General features: G+C 61.7%; 1 protein-coding gene across 11 annotated transcripts in view; it reads left to right on the top strand.

The window, feature by feature from the left end:
* Nucleotides 1-17,137, top strand: part of PTPRF (protein tyrosine phosphatase receptor type F) — a 427,370-nt gene that overhangs the window by 396,813 nt on the left and 13,420 nt on the right. For all 11 annotated transcript variants that reach the window (XM_073357995.2, XM_073357994.2, XM_073357992.2 and 8 more), the window contains 3 exons: nucleotides 5,772-5,895; nucleotides 10,954-11,129; nucleotides 16,205-16,324. In XM_073357995.2, the coding sequence (XP_073214096.1) occupies nucleotides 5,772-5,895; nucleotides 10,954-11,129; nucleotides 16,205-16,324 (420 nt within the window). The remainder of the gene's footprint in view (nucleotides 1-5,771; nucleotides 5,896-10,953; nucleotides 11,130-16,204; nucleotides 16,325-17,137) is intronic.

Raw genomic sequence — 17,137 nt, 5'->3', positions numbered from 1 at the left:
CCTCCCGGGTGGGGCTGGCCAGCCCAGAGCTCTGCGGAATGGGCTTCAGCTGTGTTCCCAGCAGCCGCGCATTTGTTTACTCCTTTGCTTGCCTTCCAGGGGGGCCAGGTGCACATTAATTCATCACCAGAGCTCAAATTAAATCATTTTACTTCTAAATGAGTCACTCATTTGCAGGAGTATTTAATTAGAGCCTCTTCGCACCCAGGTGCTCCATTACTCCTGCCTTCTCACCTGTTCGTCCTCCGAGGGGCTGCTGGTGATTAGACTGTTTTTGCACATTCTCGCTACACAGCAAAACAATTACCCTAATGGCAGTGCCTCATAGCCGTTCTTCACAACTAGGGCGCTTTGCAGCCAAGTCCACCTGGAGAAATGATCCTTCCCCTCGCTGCATTCAGACTCGGCCTGCGAACTGCTCCCATCCCACCGTGGAGCCCGGCAGCCCTGGATCATCTTCCTTCCTGAGAGCACAACTCCAGCAGGAGCCTGTGACCCGCAACCCCTGCTGTGGGGTGCATGCTCGCCCGGGGCTGGGAGGGATGCAGGTTTGTGGGGCCCTGCCCCTGCCGTGGGGCAAGCACTCTCCTGTGCTGGGAGGGGTGCAGGTTTGTGACCCCCAGCCCCTGCCATGAGGCAAGCGCTCTCCTGCGCTGGGAGGGGTGCAAGTTTGTGACCCCCAGCCCCTGCCATGAGGCAAGCGCTCTCCTGCGGCTGGGAGGGGTGCAGGTTTGTGACCCCCAGCCCCTGCTGTGGGGCAAGCACTCTCCTGCGCTGGGAGGGGTGAAGGTTTGGGATGCTTCTCCCTGGTGGAAAGCCCTGCGTTGCCAGCTCTGTGCTCTGCCGTCGGGGCACCTGCGTGGCCGGCCTCGCCTGCCCAGACAGTTACCAGCTCTGCAAGGCAAAAGTGGCTGTGCAGAGCCAGGAGGGAGGCTAAAGTTCAGGACAGGGAATGCTGTCTCCTCTGCCATGAGCACGGGAAGGCCTGGCCCAGCTGCTGGAGGGGAAGGACAGAGCTGTGTTGGTGTGAGCACAGGGAGCCGGGAGATCTGTGTGTCTGCTGGACTGCCCCAAGATGAAGACATTCAGTTAGCTGCGGTGAAGCTGTAACACGGTTGCACACCAGGATTCGCTGGCTAGTGCCCCTTCCACGGCTAGCTGTACGGCTCGGTGGCTAGCAGCTGCCAGTGGGACCAGTCTGGACGCTGAGGTGCTGCTTGTGCTGAGCAAGGGATCAATCTGGGGACACGCGTGGGGAGACACCAAGGCTGAACAGGGCCCTCCTGTGGTGCCATCAGACCAGGCCTGGGCCTGTCTGTCCTGCAGTTCTCCCACCCTGCTGCCCACATGGCAGGGGCCGGCGCCAGCCCTCTTGGCTGTGTGGTAAAGGCAGTGCCCAGGCATTCATAGCCCGTAGAGTGCCAGGCCCGAAGGGACCAGATCACCCAGTCTGACCTGTAGACACGGGTCATTAAACGTTACCCAGTGACCCCTGATCCAGGTGACTTGCCGTTGGCCAAAGGCTGCCAGTCTGGATCTGAAGCTGTCGGGAGGGAGTTTGTTCCAGTGGCTGGTCGCCCTCATGGCTAGAAACGCTGGCTGACTTTCTGCTAATGATGTGTATGTAACATTGGTTGGCTGACCCAGGGGGCAGGGGGGCAGGGTCAGTGCTGAGATCAGGCCCCCTTACTGACAGTGAGATCTATTTACCATCTGCCTGGCCTCCCTCCTTCCTTCTCCCACACCGTCCTCGTGGCAGCTGAGCTGCCCGTGAATCCCTTAGCCCAGCGCTTCTCAAGCTATCTGATGTGGGGGACCGGCCATTTTATTTTCCAGTGTGCGCGCAGACTGGCAGCCGATGGCTCGCGGACCGGCACCGGTCCACGGACCACCACTTCAAGTAGCACGGCTCTAGCCTCTAGCCAGGAGGCTGGCGACCTAGGGCTGTAAACTCCCAGCTGGCCTGTGCAGGCCCTGTGGCACCCGTACTCCTTTCCCCGCGGACTGGAACGCTGGTCTGCTCTCTCTGCATCCTGCACACGCCCCTCCCTTCCTACAGCGGGGCTCGTGGCTTGGGCTAGCGATCAGCCCTCAGCAGCAAGCTCGGCTGGGACCCTGCAGAGCCAGAACAGACCAGCTGATCTGGAAGCGCCCTCCAGGACAGCTGGCGCCTGGGGTCAGGCAGGGAGGGGACAGCCCGCCCCCCTCCGGGCCCTGCAGAGCAGGCCGTAGCTGGACTACACCTGGCCAGTGCCTGTGTCAGCCCCGATGGATGAGGGGCTTCTTCACCTGGAGGATGGGCCACAGTCCTGTGAGGGGTGTGCTGCCCCACCCTGCTGGCCCCTCCGCCCGGCATCCTCGCCCCGCCCTGCCCCCCTCCTGCTGGGCCCTCCCCTCCGCCCGGCATCCTCGCCCCGTCCTGCCCCCCTCCTGCTGGGCCCTCCCCTCCGCCCGGCATCTTCACCCCGCCCTGCCCCACCCTGCTGGGCATCCTCACCCTGGGACAGTGCTAAGTGAGGCTGGCCTTGTAACGGCGTCCCTTGGTCCCTGGCAGTTTAGCTGGAGAGAGGTTTTAGAGACGGCTGGACAGTCTCTGCGGGAGTCACGGGCCTTTGGAGCAAAGACACGGGCTGGAGCTGCTGCTGCGGCGGAAGTTGGATCCCGTTTCCTCGCCGACAGAACCAGGCGAACACACCCAAGAGGGGAGAGAAAAGAGCAGCAGAGAGAGAGGCTGCAGCGTCTGTCCCTGGGGTGTCCCTCACTTGCACGCCCCCCCACCCCCACCCCAAGCTGGAGAAACACAGGCCCAGCCACTCCGAGACCTGGCAGACTCGTACCGGCTCTGGGCTGTTCAGGGCACTGCTTCTAGCTGCCTCTGGCTGGCTGCAGGCTCATAGCCATGGTGCACAATACACAGCCTTGGCCAGCTAAGCCAGACTCATGTTCGACAGAAGGAACCCGGAAAAGGCACATGTGGGAGAGGGGAGGTGACACAGTCCCAGGTAGTATTGGGGATGTGGCTGGAGCCAGTGGAGGTGACTGTATCGTCTGGCTCCTTCTTTCTGGCCTGGGCTGGCCAGGACATCACTCAGGATTAGGGTGAAGGAGGCCCAGGGTCCCAGCAGATGGTGGGGTGACAGCTGTGATGGTGAACCTCATTCTAGTAGCCAGTTTTTCTCCCCCAAAGTCCCTTTCACGAAGGACCACAGAAGACAGGGTGGGTGCACCGGCTCATCCTGTCTGTATTTTTTCCACCAATTAGGCCTAGTTTCTGATGCACCAATTTTGGTTCACTGATTCTCCTTTCATGCTGGTCTTGCTACGCAGCATGATCTTAACACAGTGCTTGAGTTCTGTCAGGAGGCTGTTTTGTTTAGTCTAATTCAGCCGTTGTCTCCCTTTCCCATCTTTTCCCATCAACGTTTGCTTTTGCTGGTTATCATGACCCTTCTATGAATTTTTGTTCACTTCTTAACTTGTAATTAGGGTAAATCTGTAGTCCCAACTATCACAACAGTACATGCCCTGTCTCACCCCCTGCCTTGCCCCGCCCCAGGCCCTCTCCTGCCCTGCATCTCCTCGTCCTCTGCCCTATGGGGCCCTTTCCGTAACATGGCCTTCAGTTTGGCTCTCGGGGCTTCGGAGCCTGGCTTGGCTCTCAGATTGCCAGACCTGAGCTGCAGCGAGCAGCCTCGACCCGCAGCGAACAGCCTCGACCCGCATGCCCACAGCAGAGGGCGAAGAACATTTCAAAAGGAAATGTGATGAAATTCTCCATTGTGCAACGTGAAATCAGATGATGTGAGACACGAGCAGCCCCAGTCGGGAGCTGTGGAACAAGCCAGTGGCCAGTGTTAGCACAGAGATGTGTGGACACCCAGTGGAATACGCGGCTAAACGTTCAGCTAGGAGTCAGGTGCTGGTGTCCTCTGCTCCCCCAGCCACAGCGCCCCTGCTTGCCGCCGCTGGGGCTGCTTATTACTCTGATGGTAGAAGATTACAGGGTTTCTGTCAGAAACATCTTTTTACATTCTGTGTTGCCCAAACCCCTATTAGCTCCACTGTGATGCCACGTCTCCCTGCCAGGCCCTGCGGGGGGAGCGCGCTGCCGCCAGGGCCCCTGCGTGGGAGTGATGTGTGCTGTGCCAAAGGCAGGCCCGGCGCAGGATCGTGTTCATTCGGAGAGCTGCGGAAGGGCCTGGTGACAGCCCCTCTTCAGGATGCCAATACCCCACATGAGATACGGGCTATCCTTTACTTAGGTACCGATATCAGAGCAGGCACATGGTGCCCTTAACCGTGCTATTGATCCAAGGGCAGCTGCAGCGAACACCAGAGGGGGCGGTACAGGGAGTAATCACATGGGCTGGTGTTTGCACTTTGTGTTTCCCTGGGTGATCAACAGAAACTGCTGGTCTCTAGCCTGACGCCCTTCGGGGCTTTCATAGTGGTGAAGGACCATTACGTTCATCTGGCCTGCCTCATGCATCACACAGGCCATAGTGGGTCCTGCAGCCAGCCCATATCTTGTGGTTGAGCTAGCGTGTGGTTTTGAGAAGGCGCTGACAAGGCTGGTAATGCAGCTCCCAGCGTTTCATGGCATGATTATAGCTGCCTTTTTGCGTGCGCACCCAGACCAGGTGTGGGAATGAGGGAGGCTTTGATGAGGAGGGTCCCTCCCAGCTCAGAGAGACATGTTTGGGACAGGCCTTCACATTTTCTTCTCTTCTGCACGTGAGAAATGTGACTACGAGGATGATGATTTTGGGAATACAGTGGCCAGGCAGCCCTGTGATGAACGGGCCATGTCAGGTACACAGCGTGTGTGTGTTCTGGATGGGCTGTGTTGATTGCAGGGTGGCCCAGGATTTCGGATGAGCCAAGGCAGGGACGCAGGGGAATGATCCCGGAGGGGCTGTGGCGGTTATGCAGGGCAGGAGGTTTCAGCCCCACAGCAGACGGGCTGCGTTCAGTATGTGGGGCGGGTCCCGTCAGCCATGTCAGGTGTGTCACGGGCCCAGCTGGCCCCACAGCAGAGTGTTGAGTACGTGGGCGGAATCCTTTGTCAGGGATGCAGACGAGTCGCACATTTGATTCCTAGCCAGTCCCTAGCATCTGGGCCCTACACATGTTTATGGCCCTGTCCCCAGGTCTGTGGTTCCTTGTCACGCCATGAACTGAAAGGAGAGATGCTCCTACTGCGGAAGCCGCTGATGCAGCAGCTAGTGACCCATCTGGTTTCATGATGTCTCCCAGCAGGAGCCTTGTTCGCTCTTGTTCTTTAATATCCAAATCCCCTGGGCTGCACAAGGCTCCAGAGGTTGCTCGGTTTCCAGGGCCTGCAGTTTGCTGACTGATAAAACCTCTGGGGTCAGTAAGTGTGTGCACGGCCCAGCAGGAGCCAGTCTCTGCTACAGTAATTGAGGTAGAGGAGTTTCTGCTTGGGGGGGGGAGCTTGGACTAGGGAGCATTGGCTGAGAAGAGGAGGCCCCCCCCCATCACACTAGCCAGCCTGCATGCGCTGCAGCAGAGAAGCTGTTTCAGTGACTGTCAAATTGCTCCAGGGCAGGTTTGATTTTCTGGCAAGGCGTCGGGATTGGCATCGGCTGAGCACCAGCCCAGAGAATGCCTTGCTGCCCCTGACCGAGCAGAGTCGCAGCCGGGTGTGGCTGGATGGCAGGCTGTGGCATGGCAATCCCGCAACTCCCAGGAAAGGTGCGTCTCCTCCAGACAGCCCAGCGTGCTGTAACAGCCTGTCCTCTCTCCTGCAGTCCATCGATCCAGGGCAGCAGTTCACCTGGGAGAACTCCAACCTGGAAGTGAATAAACCAAAAAACCGCTATGCAAACGTGATCGCCTATGACCACTCACGTGTCATCCTGACCTCTGTCGATGGTAAGCGTGGGGCTCGGGGCCGGTTCCAAGCACCGTCTGAGGGAGTGGCATGGAAAGCCACCTGTTGGGGATCATTGTAACAGGCAGTGGAGCAAGGTTACTCCCTGAGTGTAGCAGGGCAAACAGCCAGGGGAGTGGGGTGCTTGTCCATGCTGCGCCCCAGGCTGCCTGAGGAGGGTCTCGTAGCCAGGCAGGGGCTGCAGACAGTCCAGAGGTGCACTTTGGCTCCAGACCCTGCAAATGTGTCTTTCAGGCCGAAGGATAAGAAACAACAGCAGAATTCTGCTGGCCTCTTCCCCAGCGGTGCTTCAGCTGCCTCCTGCCACGCCCAGGCCCAGCTCTCCCAGCCTTGGTGTAACGGCAGCAGACCCCAGTCATCTTCGGGCGGGATCATACCTGGGACCTCTAGAGCCCCTACTGCATGAGCTCAAAGCCACATGGCCGGACTTTGTGTTGGGGGTGAGAGGAGCTGGCTTGTCAGCCCTGGAGACAGAAGGATGCTGGCCACAGGAGCTCTGCCCATAGTGAGCCCACACCTGCCGCCAAGGGGCTGTGCCTGCCCCTATGGGGGAGTGGAGCAGGCAGCCTGTGGCCTGCCCTGCCCTCCCCCCCCACCCCCAGGAGCCTCAGTGCGAGCCATCCCTTTGTGCTGCCTGCTGGACTGCTCCCCTGGCTGGCCCCTCCCAGAACGGGCAGCGCACCCATGTGCCTCTTTCAGCCACGCACCCAGCTGGCCAGGTATGCTGGCTCTGTGCCCGGTGTCTAGGGGCCAGGAAAAACAGGTCAGCTCAGGGTGGCAAATCACAGAGGTTAGAAAGTGCTCCTAGGCCCCATCTAGTCCATCCCGGTCCAGGGGCCAGGGAAGGACTCCTCCCTGCTGGACCTTCCTCAAGGTTTTGTCCCATCTAGGTTTGGGTGCCCAAGCGGTGGCTTCAGCTAACCAGGCATGGGAGTGCTGTATTTCCAGCCCCTGCTGCAAGGCCCAGCGAAGCCCAAGAGCTCTGGTGTGAGAGGCAAGCACCTGAGTGCTGATGTGTGTATAGCACAGCGAGACCAAACGCTGACCTATCCGCCTCCCGCTCTGTGCATAGGAGGCTGCTGATCTCTCTGACCTGCGCTAATGTTTGCTTTGCAGTCCCTGGACACACAGCGCGCGTTGCATTGCAACACCCACTCACTCTTGTCTGTCGCACACACAGAAACACTCCAGCACCCGAGCACGTGGCACAGCCTGCTGGCTGAACGCGTGAGGGGATCCCAGCTAATTATATGCGGGCCCATGTGGTGGTGAGGCTGGAGCTCACTTGGGATGCAGGTGGCCATGCAGCCTGGTCTCTCTTCATCCCAAGAAGGAACATCTCTCTAATGCCACTGGGCTGCTCTTCCTTTGCAGGAGATTCATCCTCTTCCCCGTAGCAGCGTGGGGCTCCCCTATACCGAGGGGCTGAGCTCTGCTCTGGGAATCCACTTTCTTGAAGTGACCCTGGTCCTGTAAGCTGGTCCTGTGACCAAGCCATTCCCAAAGTGCCTTGCCAGCTCCCTCTCCTTCACTGCAGGATGCAGCAGCCAGGAAGAAGAGGCCCCCATGTGTTAGCGTGGCTGGGCCAAGGGGGAGCCAGCACAGAACTCCGGCTGATCTGGTCTCCAGGCTCCAGATTGCCAGGGTGCTTCTCCTCCCCCCACCCGCTTCTCTTCCACTGATTCTGCTTAAGGCTGCTGGGAATCTGCAGGAGATTCTGCAGAGCCCTGTGGCAGGTGGAACTAATCCTAAGCCTCCTTTAAAGGAAAATGTGAGCACGCCCTCCGTGGGAACGTGGGGATCCCTGCTGGGTCCTAGACCTGGTGCTGAGGGGCTGCCGCAGCCCCCGCCAAGCCAGGTGCTCACATTCAACTCCGGGGCAGAACTGTATTACATTTGACTTAGTAACTGCGGGTTTGTGTTTTAAAGGTCTTTCCAGGCAAGAGCTTTCCACTGGAGGGGCATGTGCGGGGGGGCATGCGGTGGGTGCTGCATGGGGGGGCACTGTGCTGGGGGCAGCTGGCAGAACATAGAGGAGGGCAGGCTTGGGGGGGGGGTGCTGCATGCAGGGGCCAGCACACTGAGGCCAGAGGAGGGCGAGCTTTACACATGGGGGACACCGCTTGCAGGGGGCGCTATATACTGGTGGCAGCCTACGGAGGTCAGAGGAGGGTGAATTTTACGTGGGGAGGCTGCATGCGGGGGGGGGCAGCATGTGGAGACCAGGGGAGGGTGAGCTGCAGGGGAGCGTCGTGGGGGGGCAGCGTGCGGGGGGGGGGCAGCGTGTGGAGGCCAGGGGAGGGTGAGCTGCAGGGGAGCGTCGTGGGGGGGCAGCGTGCGGGGGGGGGGCAGCGTGTGGAGGCCAGAGGAGGGTGAGCTGCAGGGGAGCGTCGTGGGGGGGCTGCATGCGGTGGGCAGCGTGCCGAGGCCAGAGGAGGGGGAGCGTCGTGGGGGGGCTGCATGTGGGGGGCAGCGTGCAGAGGCCAGAGGAGGGGGGGCTGCATGCGTGGGGCAGCGTGCAGAGGCCAGAGGAGGGGGGCTGCAGGGGAGCGTCGTGGCGGGCTGCATGTGGGGGGCAGCGTGCGGAGGCCAGAGGAGGGGGGGCTGCATGCGTGGGGCAGCGTGCAGAGGCCAGAGGAGGGGGGCTGCAGGGGAGCGTCGTGGCGGGCTGCATGCGGGGGGCAGCGTGCGGAGGCCAGAGGAGGGGGGGCTGCATGCGGGGGGCAGCGTGCGGAGGCCAGAGGAGGGGGGCTGCAGGGGAGCGTCGTGGCGGGCTGCATGCGGGGGGCAGCGTGCGGAGGCCAGAGGAGGGGGGGCTGCATGCGGGGGGCAGCGTGCGGAGGCCAGAGGAGGGGGGGCTGCATGTGGGGGGCAGCGTGCGGAGGCCAGAGGAGGGGGGCTTCAGGGGAGCGTCGTGGGGGGGCTGCATGCGGGGGGCAGCGTGCGGAGGCCAGAGGAGGGGGGGCTGCATGCGGGGGGCAGCGTGCGGAGGCCAGAGGAGGGGGGCTGTATGCGGGGGGCAGCGTGCGGAGGCCAGAGGAGGGGGGGCTGCATGTGGGGGGCAGCGTGCGGAGGCCAGAGGAGGGGGGGCTGCATGCGGGGGGCAGCGTGCGGAGGCCAGAGGAGGGGGGGCTGCATGTGGGGGGCAGCGTGCGGAGGCCAGAGGAGGGGGGCTGCAGGGGAGCGTCGTGGCGGGCTGCATGTGGGGGGCAGCGTGCGGAGGCCAGAGGAGGGGGGGCTGCATGCGTGGGGCAGCGTGCGGAGGCCAGAGGAGGGGGCTGCAGGGGAGCGTCGTGGCGGGCTGCATGTGGGGGGCAGCGTGCGGAGGCCAGAGGAGGGGGGGCTGCATGCGTGGGGCAGCGTGCGGAGGCCAGAGGAGGGGGGCTGCAGGGGAGCGTCGTGGCGGGCTGCATGCGGGGGGCAGCGTGCGGAGGCCAGAGGAGGGGGGGCTGCATGCGTGGGGCAGCGTGCAGAGGCCAGAGGAGGGGGACTGCAGGGGAGTGTCGTGGCGGGCTGCATGCGGGGGGCAGCGTGCGGAGGCCAGAGGAGGGGGGGCTGCATGCGGGGGGCAGCGTGCGGAGGCCAGAGGAGGGGGCTGCAGGGGAGCGTCGTGGCGGGCTGCATGTGGGGGGCAGCGTGCGGAGGCCAGAGGAGGGGGGGCTGCATGCGGGGGGCAGCGTGCGGAGGCCAGAGGAGGGGGGGCTGCATGTGGGGGGCAGCGTGCGGAGGCCAGAGGAGGGGGGCTGCAGGGGAGCGTCGTGGCGGGCTGCATGCGGGGGGCAGCGTGCGGAGGCCAGAGGAGGGGGGCTGCAGGGGAGCGTCGTGGCGGGCTGCATGCGGGGGGCAGCGTGCGGAGGCCAGAGGAGGGGGGGCTGCATGTGGGGGGCAGCGTGCAGAGGCCAGAGGAGGGGGGCTGCAGGGGAGCGTCGTGGCGGGCTGCATGCGGGGGGCAGCGTGCGGAGGCCAGAGGAGGGGGGGCTGCATGTGGGGGGCAGCGTGCGGAGGCCAGAGGAGGGGGGCTGCAGGGGAGCGTCGTGGCGGGCTGCATGCGGGGGGCAGCGTGCGGAGGCCAGAGGAGGGGGGGCTGCATGTGGGGGGCAGCGTGCGGAGGCCAGAGGAGGGGGGCTGCAGGGGAGCGTCGTGGCGGGCTGCATGTGGGGGGCAGCGTGCGGAGGCCAGAGGAGGGGGGGCTGCATGTGGGGGGCAGCGTGCGGAGGCCAGAGGAGGGGGACTGCAGGGGAGCGTCGTGGCGGGCTGCATGCGGGGGGCAGCGTGCGGAGGCCAGAGGAGGGGGGCTGCATGCGTGGGGCAGCGTGCAGAGGCCAGAGGAGGGGGACTGCAGGGGAGCGTTGTGGCGGGCTGCATGCGGGGGGCAGCGTGCGGAGGCCAGAGGAGGGGGGGCTGCATGTGGGGGGCAGCGTGCGGAGGCCAGAGGAGGGGGGCTGCAGGGGAGCGTCGTGGCGGGCTGCATGCGGGGGGCAGCGTGCGGAGGCCAGAGGAGGGGGGGCTGCATGTGGGGGGCAGCGTGCGGAGGCCAGAGGAGGGGGGCTGCAGGGGAGCGTCGTGGCGGGCTGCATGCGGGGGGCAGCGTGCGGAGGCCAGAGGAGGGGGGCTGCAGGGGAGCGTCGTGGGGGGCAGCGTGCAGAGGCTAGGGGACGTGAAGCTTTTCGCATGTTCTCCTTTGCAAACAGACACGAGAGAGCGTGAAACTAACAGAGCAACAAAGCCAGTCCCGAAGTGCTGAAAGGCCTAGCGAACAGCAGGCCAATGTGAGACAATTATTTCAATCTGTTGCCTGGGGCTGTATGTGCTGCCTGTGACTTCCCTTCGCGTGTGAGGTGGCAGCTGTCTCTGCTTCCATGTTGCCTGATTGCTCCGGTAACGTGTTAGTTCGATTGTTCCAGGAACACGCTCTCCATTCGCGCGCAGCCCTCCCCAGACCTCCGGGGAGGGCCTGGCTCAGCGTCTCTCAGGTTTGTCAGGAGCGTTGCAGTCGTGCTGGCCCAGCAGCAGTAACCCGGCTCCCCTTGTCTCCACAGGGGTGCCTGGCAGTGACTACATCAATGCTAACTACATCGATGGGTACCGGAAGCAGAATGCTTACATTGCTACTCAGGGGCCCCTGCCAGAGACGCTCAGCGACTTCTGGAGGATGGTGTGGGAGCAGAGGACAGCGACCATAGTCATGATGACCCGGCTGGAGGAGAAATCCAGGGTACAGGGAGCTTGGGGTGGGATGTTTCTGACCCCAGTGAAACACGGGTCACTGTTACAGGCGCAGGGTGGGAACAAGCTTCTCTCAGGGCTGGGGGTGACCTCAGGTTTTCAGTGAGAGACTGCATGGGAGGGAGCAGCAGGCCTGGATCCAAACTGCTCTGAGTAATAGCCCCCACCCCACCCCTCGCCCCCGCTGGCCTCCCCTGTCTCCCCATCCCACCCACATGCACTCACTAGCCTCCGCCCTCCCTCTCCACACTCAGGTGCCACCCCCACCCCCGCCTGCCAGGAGAAGAATGCGAAGCTTTGCAATAGGAGTGTTGGGGCTGGTCCCTAGGCCCCCTACCCCTGGGCGCTGTGTCCCCGCAGAAGCAGGGTGGTGAGGCTGGTAAGGAGCATTGTAAGCGTTGGGCAGACTGCTAGGGCCGCAGCATCCCCATGCTGCGGAGCTGCTGGTGGAATCTCCTTGCAATGACCAGGCTGATCGGTCCCTGGCCAACGCAAGAGAGCTGCAGGGATGGTCCCATCTCACTGGGCTCAGCTCCTGGGGCTGCAATGCAGAGCCCCCTGCGGAGCCAGGAAGGAAGGAACAGGGCCTCCTTTGGAGATGGGCGTGTGGCCGCCCTGCCCTGCGAATGGCACCTCCCTGCCCGTCTTTCTCCTGACCCCATTTTCTCCCAGCGGCGAAACCTGAGCCTTTGCGTTGCCATGCCAACCGCAGGCAGCGGCTGGTGCTCAGGCTGTGAGCTGGGGTTGCAGGAGGGGAGAGCGGGGGGGTTGGGTTCAGCTAAAAGCCAAGTTCTGCGGCGCTCTCCCCGTCCAGAGCCCCTGCACACGGCTGGGCTGGGAGGGGCCCAGAGGCTGGCAAACAAACTGCTTTCCCCCGGGGCCCAAGCGGGCCTGGCTTCAGGCTTCCCCCGGCTGCTGAGACCAGGCCAGTCCCTCGCTAGAGACAGACGTGCACACAGGTGCAGCTTTGTGCTCCCTGCGGGCCCTACGGCACCTGCCCCAATGCTCTGCCGGACGCTGGGCTGAGCCCCCCAGGACTGTGCACACCGAGGGAAGCAAACAGACTGGAGCCCTGGGATTTCTGCTGCAGCTCCATCCAGCAGTTGCTGTGTGGGCAGAGGCGCATCCTGAGAGGAGGAGGAGCCGCAGCTGCTAAGGGCACCTCTGAGCAGGGCCAGTGGCTAAAAACACCTGAGTGGCCCTTTAAATTTTTTTTTTTAAAGGTGCATTTGAGGTGTGAGAAAAGCCCTGTTTGGTGGCTGACTAAATCGCTGTCATTTCACTTTTAGGCTGGCTGCTTATCAAAAGGCACTGCAGGGTGCATGCTTCTCTGTAACAGGTGTCTTTGGACCCTGCCAGCACCTGTCTGCCCCCTGCTACTGAGACGTGCCTTATCTCCCCCTAACACACACACTGGCCTTGCCTCCCGTCCTGGATGCAGGGCACGGGGCAGGCCCTGCGCTGGGCCTGTGCAACCTCCACCACCAGAGCCAGGACGAAATGCCATGGGGAGCCCCGGGCGCTGGCTGCCACTCTGCCAAGTCCATGCAGCACTGCCCCTCACTCCACGAGAGAGACAGTCCTGCCAGCCAGAGCCCGCCCTTCCCGTCATCCCCAGCGAGACAGAATCCGGGGCAGGAAGTGGGGAAGGTATGGGGGTACACCTGAAACCGGTTACCCACAGCAGTACTGTGACTCCCTACAGCAGCCCTGTGCTGGACAGGAGGCATGGTACTTCCCTGCTGACCCGGGGGGCTGAGAGAGAAGGAAACAGGGCATGCGGGAGGGAGTGGGAGGGGATGGGGAGACTGGCGGAGGGATGGGGGTCAAGGAATCGCTTTCCCATGAAGATTCTCTGGATTGGATTTCCTTTCCCAGTGTTCCCTGGTGAGAGATCTCCCGACCCCCTCGATTTGGGATTCAGTCACTCCCATTCAGCCTCTTCCCTTGTCGTCTTCTCCTTCTCGCTTTCCCCGTCCTGCCCCATTGCCTTTGGAAACAGCTTGCCTGGAGCTCTTCTTGGACTCTGCTGGGAGTCTGGACAGCCTCAGCCGGCTGGTTCCCTTTGCTAGGCACCGCTAGAGGCTGGAGGCTCAGCACAAGACCACGGCTCCAGCTGTGTAGCCTGTGGGCCAGGCTCTGGGGCTGCGGAGCCGGGCGCACGATGCGGAGCGGGCTTTGCCTGATTTCTGAGCCGAGAGCGCACATCCCACCAGTAATGCCATGTGGAGATAAGCTGACCTGAGGCCAGCCGCCGCTTCGCAGCCCTGCGGGGTGAGAGTGCTTTAAAGGGCTCATGGGCTCTGGGAAGGGGGGCATGAGCTGCAGAAAAAAATCTTTAAAGAATATCAGCTTTTATGTCAGCAATCTGAGCCGGCTTGATGTCCAAATCATCCTCCCTTTTCATGTTCACACAAAGCAAGAGCCACATAAAGGACCAAAGCGTCTGGCTCGGGCAATTTAACTGCCTTCAAAGCTTTACAGTCAGTTTCTGAATCGTTTGGTGGTGGTGGTTCAGAAACACATGCAGTCGTTTAGCTTTCCCAGGGTGCTGAGCCCTGGCACTTCCCACCAGCTGCGGGGAGATGTTACCACTGGCTCCTGCATGCCCGTCAAATACCCTGAGAGCGCACCCCGGCGGCTGCTGTGGGGCTCCCCCTCCCACTTAGCCGACAGTAGCACCGGAGCAGGGAGGGAAGATGAAGCCTGATGCGCTCCTCACCAGCGACCCTTGCTGCGCGGGCACGGGCTCGTCACTTGCTCTGTGGGCAGACGGGGCCGGGTTGCCTTCCGTGGCTGTCGGGCTCACTGAGGCAGGAGGGCCACTCAGCAAAGCTGGCAGTAAATGTCTGTTCAGGATATTTGCATGTTCCTTGTCTCAATGAGAAGCGAGTGCTGCCAGAAGAAACCGTCTCTTATCGGCTTTAGTGCCACAGTGTATCGGCTTCTGCATAAAATTTACAGAGCTTGAAAATGGGGCATAAACATTATGGGTAAATTTGGCAGAAAATGTGACTGACTCTTATCTGGTCATGAATAAATAATTTTCAATTACCAGCCGCAGCGCTCATATGAGCCCGACACAGGGTGCTTCAAAAGTTGGGTTTGTGTTTGTGCAATCCCAGCTCCGTGGTTTCCACGTGTCGGGAAGAGAAGCTGTCTCACGAGGCTTTCCAGTCTGTCGCTGTGAGAGAGACCGCTGGCTGGTGGGGAGGGCGGGCAGCAGATCTCTGGCCCTGAAGTTTACACTCTAGAGACGCTGAGAACCTGGCTCAGATTAGCCAGGGTTCACTTCCTCCTGGAGCCAAGCTGAGTGGCTCTGTGCTGGCTGCAGCTGCCACTGACCCGTGAGGATAGGATTAGTTTAGTCGTGACCTCAGCGTTCGTTCTGCAGCCAGTCACCATAAAACAATGTTCTACTCCATGCCCGGTGAGGGAGAGAGATCTGCGCGCTCAGCTGTACGCGCAGCCTGGGTCTCACCACACACTCTCCACTGGGGCATCCTGAGAGAGGCTGGAATCTCAGCACCCACCCTCTAGGCATGCAGCCCCCCTCCACATCTTCTTTTAGGGGCAGAGCAGGCTTGGAGGGAGATGGGGCAGGAACAAACCCTGCGTGCCAGGACCTCGCCAGAGACAGAAGCGGCTCAGTTGAACTGAAAGAGGCAGGATGCCAGCATCCCCAGTGCCATCCCACTGTCCTTTCGCCTGTCCCAAAGCTCACTGGGCTTACAGTGCCATTCCATTGATTCTAATACATCCTGTTCCCCTTCCCACACGGCCCTTGTAAACACACAGCTAATAATTAGGTTTGACAAGCCCCAGTGAGCTTCCATTCATTCCCCTCTCCTAGGGCAGGCACCCGGGTCCCGTGCGGCTCACAGGAGTGGGAATGAAGTTTCTGTTGTCAGCCAGGCAGCTGGGTGCTGGACTTATGTGCAGAATTAATAGGAGCCAAGGTTTAGAGACAATCAAGAACAAGAGGCAGCTTGTAAAAACCGAATAGCTGAGTAGGGGGAGTGAAGCTGGTGCCCCTGGCTGGTGAGATGAGGGAGGGGAGCAGGTGCCCGTGGCAGCCTTCCTTGCAGTGCAGAGAGTACAGGGCCTAGCACGCAGAGCAGCCGGGCGTGGAGCGGTGCGTGCTGGGACTTGTCACTCCCACAGGGCCTCGCCACCTACCAAAGGTGGGTACAGTGACGCTGGCATGGGGGCACTTGAGGGAGCAGGCTGCAGAGCTGATGGAGGGCTGTGCGCTCAACCCAACTCCAGCCTCAGAGCTGCAGGAGACTCCTGTTTCTTCCCTCACAGCTTGGGGGAGAAGGCCCCTGGGCTGGTTGCAGATTGCTGGGTCACTGGCTGTGTCTGTCTCTCACTCCCGCTGCCCTTTCAAGGGCATACTCTCCCGCCTCTCTCTTTGCCTCCTGACTCTTCGCTGGTTAGCAAAGAAAATGGCTTCCAAGCCCAGATGAGTGATGCCCTGCGGGGCCCAGCTCCACGCCTGCAGCATCCCTGTGGGGCAGGGCTGGTGGCCCCCGATCATGCCATGCCACAGCGGGGTCTGGAGCAGACGATTATAGGCTCTGGGTAGGTGCCTGCAGATGAGGAGGCCGCAAGTGCGCTCCTCTGCAGACCCCAGTCTTCCCAAAGAGCAGGTAGAGAACAGGAAATTATAGGGGAGAGAAATTGCTTTTGCATCAGTGCCTCTCCTCTGCACTCATTAGCATCCTTGCTGCTGTCCCTGCATTCTGTGCACCAGACACCTGGCCACCCTGATCATTCCTGCACCAGCGAGCTCTTCCCAAAGTAAACCCACTTTGAATGTGGGCCCAGGGGAGTGCATGCTGGCACCGCGAGGACTCAGAGCTGCAGTGGAGGGACCCAGGACAGGCGCTTTGAGTTCCCTACACCGCAAACTGCATGTTACATTCAGGGAGGCTGTTCAGCCCTGACCCAGGGCAAGGCACTAACGGGAGTCCCGCGTCCTGGAGAAGCCTCCTGCAAGAGCCTGCTCCCAGTCCTAAGCCCTGGCCAAGCCGTGACCCATCCGTTTCTGTCATGCTGCAGGTGAAGTGTGACCAGTACTGGCCAGGCCGGGGCACAGAGACCTACGGGCTGATTCAGGTGACGCTGCTGGACACAGTCGAGCTGGCTACCTACACCGTCCGGACGTTTGCACTCTACAAGGTAATGGGGGGCTGTGGCTGCTCTGCCTCTGGCCTGGACGTGGCTGTGCCCAGCATGCCTGGCCCTGGGGTTAGCCAGCCCCACAGAGGCCCATTACCAGGTCCCTGGCTGATCACACAGCTGGGCTGTTTGGGCAGAGACCGGCTCGCACCCACAGGGCTCACACCCAGCCTATGCAGGATTTTGGCCAGAACACCTGCCCCTGGGCTGTGCCTGTTCGCTCCCTGGGGCAGGACCATGGGGTGTGCTAGCCCTGAGCTTCTCTCCACCTGGCAGAGCGTGAAGCTGGAGCTGCCCGCCCGGCCAACTGCTCCTCTCCAGCCTGCTGCATTCCTTAGCCATGCCAGTGGAAACCCCCGAAGAGGCAGGCTTTGCAGCCGGCTGAGTCTGGCTCTGCAGGGCCCTGCACCCAGCAGGTGGAGGGTCCCCATGCAGAGGCTGACAGCACTGCTACACAGGGGGCTCACTCACTCCCCCAGGCAGGAGGCTGTGGGGGGTTACTCTCCAGGAGATGGCCACCTTTGGCTGCCCAGCTGGCTCCCCAGGGAACTGCGTGTGTGCCTGGTCCATCGCAGGCCAGATTACCCCACTTGCGAGGCTCCAGCTCCCACTGTCGCCATGCTTAACCAACCACACATCAGTGGAGCGATTAGAGCAGGGAAAGTCCTGCCTTCTCGTTCCTTTGTGTCTCAGTTTACCCACCTGGGGTATGGACACTGGCCCATCCTTGTGCGGTGCCGAGAGCTGTTCACCTTCTCTTCAGTCTGATCCAGATCCCTACAGCGCACACGGCCCTTTCCCCAGATCAGCTGT

Source organism: Lepidochelys kempii, chromosome 8 (genome assembly GCF_965140285.1).
Source record: "Lepidochelys kempii isolate rLepKem1 chromosome 8, rLepKem1.hap1, whole genome shotgun sequence".
Classification (NCBI taxonomy): domain Eukaryota; kingdom Metazoa; phylum Chordata; order Testudines; family Cheloniidae; genus Lepidochelys; species Lepidochelys kempii.
Note: the sequence above shows the minus strand (reverse complement) of the source record. Positions and strands in the feature narration are given on the sequence as shown.